The 8425-nt window shown below is 27.8% G+C and overlaps 2 protein-coding genes and 1 non-coding gene across 3 annotated transcripts; 1 reads left to right on the plus strand and 2 right to left on the minus strand.

The window, feature by feature from the left end:
• Nucleotides 1-1182: 1182 nt before the first annotated feature.
• On the minus strand, nt 1183-1675 carry LOC138339222 (uncharacterized). Its single transcript, XM_069290803.1, has 2 exons — nt 1670-1675; nt 1183-1599 (listed from the first exon to the last, which is right to left on the minus strand). The coding sequence occupies exons 1-2, from the start codon at nt 1673-1675 to the stop codon at nt 1183-1185; spliced, it is 423 nt and encodes a 140-aa protein (XP_069146904.1).
• Nucleotides 1676-3781: 2106 nt separating this feature from the next.
• On the plus strand, nt 3782-4680 carry ER-SHSP (small heat shock protein). The gene is given in 1 exon segment (NM_001247671.2): nt 3782-4680. A coding segment is annotated over 1 exon segment (573 nt). The 5' UTR covers nt 3782-4011; the 3' UTR covers nt 4585-4680.
• Nucleotides 4681-8028: 3348 nt separating this feature from the next.
• On the minus strand, nt 8029-8189 carry LOC112940401 (U1 spliceosomal RNA). Its single transcript, XR_003244473.2, has one exon. It is a non-coding gene; the product is annotated as a U1 spliceosomal RNA (small nuclear RNA).
• Between the last annotated feature and the right edge of the window lie 236 nt (nt 8190-8425).

Below are 8425 nucleotides of genomic sequence, written 5' to 3' on the forward strand. Positions count from 1 at the left end.
TGTATATATAAAATGTGTATGAAATGTGTATGAATTGTGTATAAATTTTTTTGTATCAAGTTTTTTTATACAATTTTTTTTCCAATTTATATACAGTGATTGTGGTTTATACACATATCTATTCGTCGAATACATGAGCAATGGTGTTTTTGACATATCACATATTGATATTGATTCAAAATATCATCGTCAAAGATATGCTACATTACTTTGGAATTATGGAAAATCAAAAAATGATGAAGACGCAATCAGTGAAAGTGAAGTTACAGGCACAGTTGCTAGCAAGAAGGGTGGACCTCGAACTCATAAAGAACAAATTATAGACACCACCAATTATCCTACTCCAAAATTTCGTATCAGGAAGTAGAAATCTTCATGGCACAATGTACATTTTTTGAATGAATTGTTTTTTTTAAAAAACTTATGAACAATTTATGTATTTTTCCAATTTTTTTATTATGACTACTGATGGTTTTATATAAATTATTACTGATTATTACTAAATGTGTCTCACTTTAACATATATGAACACTGTATGAATCATGTATGAAAATTATATGAATTATGAATGTCATATTAAAATTTGATATATAGTACATAGTAATGTTAAATTATTCCATAAATTTGTTTTGCATGAATACTATACACTTTCAAATACAAACAGAAACAGATATTAATTATATTACTGGTATAAATTATGTATGAAAAATGTATGAATTATATCATACAGTTATACATTAATAAATGTGTATCACCTTCTTGCATACATTATTCATACCAGTAATATACATACAATTTGTTTCTGTTTGTATTTTGAAAAAATATATATTTCAAAATACAAACAGAAACAAATTGTATGTATATTACTGGTATGAATAATGTATGAAAACCGTATGAATTATAACATATTATAATTTAATATGTATAACATAAACATACATTATTTTTTATATGCAAGAATTGAATTTGTATAAATGTATAAATTTTGTATGTAGTCCCCATTATGTATGCAATAACTGAATAAATGTTATATGATTATATGAATTATTATTGTTAAAATTTGTTAATATATGAACAGTTGTATATACAATTTATGACATTTGTATGAAAAGTAATTTTATTCAATAAAAAACATTTTATAACAATGTAAACCCTCAAAAACACAGATTTAACAGTACGACATCATTGTTTTTGTACAGGATAATTTAAACAAGTCTTCCTATTGTGTCCAACCTGATGGCATCTACTGCATGTGCTTTTTGTCCTCTCGAATTTCACATCTACGAACCCCTTCCACCGTTCAAGTTTGGGTCTTCCTGCTGCTCTTTTTGGACCAGGCGGCATCAATTTAGAATCTGAAATATAACTTGGTATATCCCATGTACTCTCGCACGGGATAGGCTCGACAGGAATGACAGAAGCATCTTTGAAATTCTTGAGGCTATAAAAAGCAGAACAGAAATCTGCTTCATGTACATGGCTACACGGTATCTCATAATGTTGAAATCTTTCGCAACTACACATCCTTGTGTTCAGATTTACTATGTATTTCTTTGATTTCTCAGCTACAGCATGCAGATCAACAGTTGAAGGTATCACCTGTGGAAAAAAAAATTATACATGTTGCAGATTAGTATGAATTAAAAATACAATACAGTGAAACACATACCTTCATATTGCACGACAACGTAATACTTTTCTATAGATAAATATCATATTTTTTTGTCAGATTAGATGTAGTCTTATCAGCCTCTTCATTATGCTTGTGAATCCACCTCTGAATTAAAATTATATTCAGTGCATCCCATAATAAAATTATAAATTTATTCATACATAATTAATACACACTTCATACACAATTTATATACAAGTCACTGTTTAACACACACTTCATACACTTCGTACAAAAATAATACACACTTCATACACAATTTAATACACAATTACTACACTGTTTATACACTATTTTAATTTAATACACAATTAATACATTATTTATTACACACTTAATACCATTTTATACAAAATTAATACACAAATCATACACAATTTATATACAAGTCACATATATATGCAATAACAAAATTTTAAATTAATACTAAATTAAAACAATTTTTATACATACTGCATACTACACAATTAACTACTACATACAAACTAAAATACACTTTCATACTCAATTTATCCAATTTAATAAAAAAAAAATATACAGTTAATTCAAAATTTATACAGAATTCATATATATATTACAAATCAATAACATCTACGTACTACTATAAAAATTGACTTTCGTATATATTGTTCATACACTATTTATATACATTAAAATACAAAATGTATACATTATTAATACAAAATGTCAGATATTGTTCTACTGTTTCAAAACAAAAAATTTGCAAATTGATAAAAAACTGCAAACTTTTTAATTTTAACCAGTAATCACATTTAACATCATTCTTCGTTTTAATTACACATGAAAATACATTTAATATTAGGAAATATTTATTAGTGGAAACACTGAATAAATGTATCACAAAAAAAAATATATCAATTGAACACATGCAATATAACACGGGAAAAAAATATGACACATTAATAAATATTAGAAAAAAATAACCTGATGAATTTCATTTGCCACCATGTTTAATTAAAACTGACATAAATTTCTCCATCAAATCAAATCTAAACTTTTTCAACCTTCAATTTTAATTGTTTTCCAAAAAAAAAAATGATAAAATATGACAGAATTCGAATATATGAATATACTTAAATTTCTGGAAAAAAAATGATACACGTTTATGGAAAGAAGATAACAGAATATAATTTTTTAAGGATAAAAAATCAAAACTAATTATCATTAAAAATGGATTGAGATAATTAAGGTGTATATCTATAATTAATATATTTTAAAATCCCTTAAAAGGTGCACATTTTGTTAGCAGTTAAAAAACATTAACTACATTCACGGAAATTATCCAATTTTAATTAATCATTTTTTTATTTTATTTTTCATCCTAATTTTACAGAATAAATATTAACAATATTTTAATTTAAATAAATGCTATAAGTTGATATATTAAATGTTATAGAATGAAAATCAAAATCTTATGCCATAACTTGAGAATATGACTACATAATATGTTATATACCTAATTTACACTAAAATTTAAGTGAATTACCTATGTCTGGGTTCATTTTTAACACCCCTATATAGGACCTTCGATACAAGAGCGAGTTGGTTGTTATTCTTGATTGAGAAGTTTGAAAATTGAGGACAAGTACCCGTTATTAGAGGATAGGTAATACTCCTTTCCTGATTTAGCTCACATTTCTAACATTGATCATTTGGAGAGGAATTATGGATAAATTGGCATCTTGTAATGACTTTTTAAATTCTTAGGGGTGAATTACTTTTAAAAGAAAGCGGAAGAAAATTTTGAAAGTAGCGAATTGAACATTTTAGGTTAAGCTATGTTTGGACGATTTATGAGCAAGTTGACGTCTAGAAATATTCAGGGTAAATTTTTTATATATCTTTAAATTATGTGTGATTTATAGTATATTTTATATAGTTTATAAATATTTATTTTAAAAAATTATACTCTCTTTTCTTTTTTTTAGTTTATTTAAAAAAAATCATCTAATTTATTTTAATAACTTTCTAGGTGATATATTTAAGATGTGTCAAATCAAATATTCTTTTTAAAACAAAAAAAATATATCAAACTTAAATTATTTGACTATTTGAACAAACAAAAAATAATAGAAATGATATTTCTCCAGAGACATACAAAGAAACCTCTGGAAAGGTATAGTAAATTCCATTAACTTGTAAGGTGCTGGAAGTTTCAGAAGAAGTCTCTCAACGTTTTCGGAACTTTCAAGATTCTTAAACGACCCCCTTTTTCTCTATATAAATTGCACCAATCAAACCCCCAAACTCAATCATAGAAAATCATCAATCAAACACTAGAGAAGAAGAAGAAGATCATCAATACTACAGTGTATAGTATGAGGGTCATCAGCAAATTAACATTGCTCATCATTTCAATTGCTTGCATTTTTCAGGTATCATCACTAAGCGCAGATGGGTCATCACTTGTACCACTAATCATAGACCAAATGATAAGCAGCAATCCGGCTAATACATTTCTTGATCCATTCAAAGTTTTAGAACAAATACCATTTGGATTAGAAAACACTCTGCTCGCGAGAGTCGACTGGAAAGAGACGGCGAAGGGACACGTGATAAGCGTAGAAGTACCTGGATTGAATAAAGATGATATAAAGATCGAAATTGAAGAAAACAGAGTGTTGAGAGTGAGCGGAGAGAGGAAGAAAGAAGAAGAGAAAAATGATGAAGAGAATCATTGGCATTGTGTTGAAAGGAGTCATGGAAAGTTCTGGAGACAATTTCGTTTGCCTGAAAATGCTGATATTGATACAATGAAAGCTAAGCTTGAAAATGGTGTGCTTACAATTTCATTTGCTAAATTGTCTGCTGATAGAATTAAAGGTCCTAAAGTTGTGTCTATTGAGAGTAAACAACAAGGAAAAGAGTCCTCTGTTAGAGAAGAGCTTTAATTTTATGAGTTCATCCTCTGTTTTCTGTTCATCCTCTGTTTCTCTCTGTGGTATGTGTATGATGAAAAAAATGTTAAATAAAATCGTATTTTGAAATATTATATATATATTTTTAATTTAGCTTAGTTCACATTATGGTTTTGATTTTGATTAGTTAAATTTGCATCACTTATCAAATCAAATTATATTAATTTGGATCTGTATAAAATTTGTCACTTTTAAAAAAAATGTAAATGAGAATAAAATATCAGTAAAAGATACTTAATAGAGGCATAATTGGAAATTAAGAGTTCGTTTGATTCTAATTAACATTATAGGAATTGATTTTAAATTTTAAGCAAAATAGAGGCATAATTGAAAATAAGAGTGGATTACATAAATATAATTTAAAAATTATAATTATATACATAGGTATTAACTTTTAGATCGTGAATTAGGTATTTACTTTTATTAGAATTGAATTTTTATTTTTTAAGTTTGATGTGAATTTTTATTTGGACGATGTTATGAATTCATTTATTAAGTGTTTATTTATGAGTTTTTAAATTAATTATTGTTATTATTTAATTTAAATATCATAATTATTAGTTTTTGCTTAATACATTCGGTAAAAGAAAATATTATATTTCTTAGAAATAATTAAATATTTGAGCAATAAAAATGATTAATTTTTTGTAAAAAAATATACACGGTAAGAAATTTTCATTAATTTAATATTCCTTAAAAATGATTAAATATTTGGGTAATGAGTAGTGTTTTTAATACGTTATGGTATACTCTTTAATTTATTTGTGATTGATTTTAAAACTATTATAATTAAATATTGAAATTAAGTATATTTGTTTTAATCAATTTACATTTGTTTTTGATGCCAGATGAATTGAGACGAGATATTTAAGATGAGAGCTTTAGTGTATGCGATTTGTGGATACAAAGAACTAATTAATAAGACGCACAATTGATATAATTGTAAGCTAGAGACGTGACGATAAATTTTGGAGACTACAAGTTTCAGTTTGAGTAAGATTGGGCATAATATATGGAGTACAAATTCAGTAAGGTAAATGATATATGGAGTGTAAATTAGTGAGGCGATGCATGAAGATCTTCAGTACAAAGAAAAAGTTAAGTGTAAAGTTGGTTGTTATTTTTGATTGGAAAATTTGAAAATTGAGTACGATTGTAGGAGCCACTAGAAAAATTGGAATTGACATGAGAGATAAGTACCTCACTTGTTTGAGAATTCAAGTAATACTCCCTTCATGATTTAACTCACCTTTTTACCATTGATTATTAAGAAAAGGGTCTAAAATACCTTCGAAGTATTGAAAATGGTACACAATTACTCTCTATCCATCTATTGACTCCCAAATACCCTTCACATCCACCTTTGGGTCCAAATTTACCCCTTCATTAACAGACCAAAATTAAAAATAATTAAATAATAATTTTTAATGACGTGGCACTCAACCATTGGTTGTAATTTAATTATTTAAAATAATTTTAAACCCACCCATTTTAACTAAACCCACCCATTCAATCTCATATAAAGCTAAAAGGTTTTTTTTTTCTTTTCAGCAAATCCTTTAGCAGTATTCCTACACAGTATCTCAAAATACCAATTCATTCTAAAAACTAATTGTTCATAAAAAAAAAATTAAAACAGAAGCAAAATAGAAATCAAGTCGTTAACCTCTGAAGAACATGTGATTGCAAAAGGAACAACACCAATATAATTTCTAATTTTATAAAAAAATCTTCATAATAACCTAGAATTTGGATCTAAATGTCTGACAATGGAATTCCCTTTAGGCAAAATCTGTTCCACAGGAGTTTGAAGAGCCTTAGAAGGATCAGCCAAATTCTCTTCCGTACGGAGGAAGCAAATCACATCGACCATACAGATCTTCCCAATACAGCGGAAAACAGAATATCCTCCGCCTCCTTCTTCTTCTACAACCTTCCTAATATGAGATTCAATGGATGGGTTTAGTTAAAATGGATGGGTTTAAAATTATTTTAAATAATTAAATTACAACCAATGGTAGAGTGCCACGTCATTAAAAATTATTATTTAATTATTTTTAATTTTGGTCTGCTAATGAAGGGGTAAATTTGGACTCAAAGGTGGGATGTGAAGGGTATTTGGGGGCCAATAGGTGGATGGAGGGTAATTGTGTACCATTTTCAATATTTCGAGGGTATTTTAGGCCCTTTTCCGTTGATTATTTGGAGACGAATGATGGATAAGTGAATATTTATTGTAACAAAATTTTCATAATAAGGGGCACGTTAATTTTAAAAGAAATATAGGACAAGAACATTTTGAAAGTAGCGAATTGAAATTTTCAGGTTAGGCTATGTTTGGACGAAATATGAGCAAGATATGTCTAGAAATTTTCAGGATAATGTTGATTGGGTAAAACATCTAAGTAGAATTGTTTTTCTTGTTTCTAAGACGTTAAGGAATCCATAGGATTTTCTCAAATTGAATTTAGGCGAGTAGAACTTCTGATCATATCGAATATAAAAATGTTAAGATTTAAAAGTGTGTTGCGAAATGGAGAATTTCTGAGTTTCTATTTTGCGTTCGTTGTTACGACGGATGAATAAATTCTCGCTATAGGAGGTATTTCCTCTAGGGCAACACCGTTATAATAAGATTAGACATTATAATCAGGTTAATCCTTGTAAAGGTAGAAAGTTCTCTCTCATTCTTACCCAAAGAATGCATTGGGGAAGTGCAGAGGAGATCTAGGGGGAATATTTTTTATCTAGTTTTTTCATCATTAGTTTTGCAATACTAATGTCCTAAGCGTCCGACTGTACACACTCGAGCTTATCTAACATGTCTTACACAATTATGTGTTAAATTTTCTAGTTAACATTGTTGACCCTCATAATTCTTGAATAAATGAATGATATTTAATAATTTTTTAATTTATAGACATAAGAAGATTGAGTAACTCAGATAACAAGTTATAGTATCACATCTTCATTATTTTGTAAAAGTGTTAGAGTTATTATGCGTGACATTTAAAAAAAAATACATAACGAAATTTTACTTTTTCATTTATCGTTGCCTTCAAGTTTTTTCATGTATTTATTTAGCCATTTGAAAGTAATTTTATTTTTACTCATGATGAGTGATGTTTTTTTTTACTATAATACTAGCAAGTTTTATTGATTATTTTCTTTTAGGGGTAAATTGTATAGTATGATAAAAATATATTTTTAAGAATAATTTTTGTTTTATTATTAGAAAGTTAAGATATTAAATTATTTATAGTTGTATAATCATGTTATAAATTTTATTTTCTGTAAGTTTTTTCGGAAACAACAGAAACTCGTGTAGGCAATAAGACCAGAAAACGTGTTATATTTCCAACTTCATCTTATATATAACATGGAAACCATCAAGAGAAAAGTTGTGAACCGTAGTTAGCAGGGGCCGCGCGAACGCAGGCCTCCATAGCAACAAATTATGGTGTAGGCTCAACCACTTAGGCCGACCTTAGGCAAGTACCCCTCCAAAGTGCAATGGAGGTCATAAGCCTAGGCCATGGGTCTCATTGATCGCTCATTGACCCCGTCCAGGTAAGTATGTATTTTAAGTAAGCTCAGCTCATTATTAATATTACTATTTTTGCTCCAATTTTCTCTTAGATGCTAATGTGGGAGAATAACTCAAAATGTCATTTACTCTCTTATAACTTTCTTTCTGGAAATAGGAAAAGAAAATTAAGGTAGCCTATATCCAAACATTGTAATGTAATACACATGCTCATATTCAAAATCCAACCAAAGAATCAAAAACATACAAGTAGCATCAAAATCAAGC

This window comes from Solanum lycopersicum, chromosome 11 (genome assembly GCF_036512215.1).
Source record: "Solanum lycopersicum chromosome 11, SLM_r2.1".
Taxonomy (NCBI): Eukaryota; Viridiplantae; Streptophyta; class Magnoliopsida; order Solanales; family Solanaceae; genus Solanum; species Solanum lycopersicum.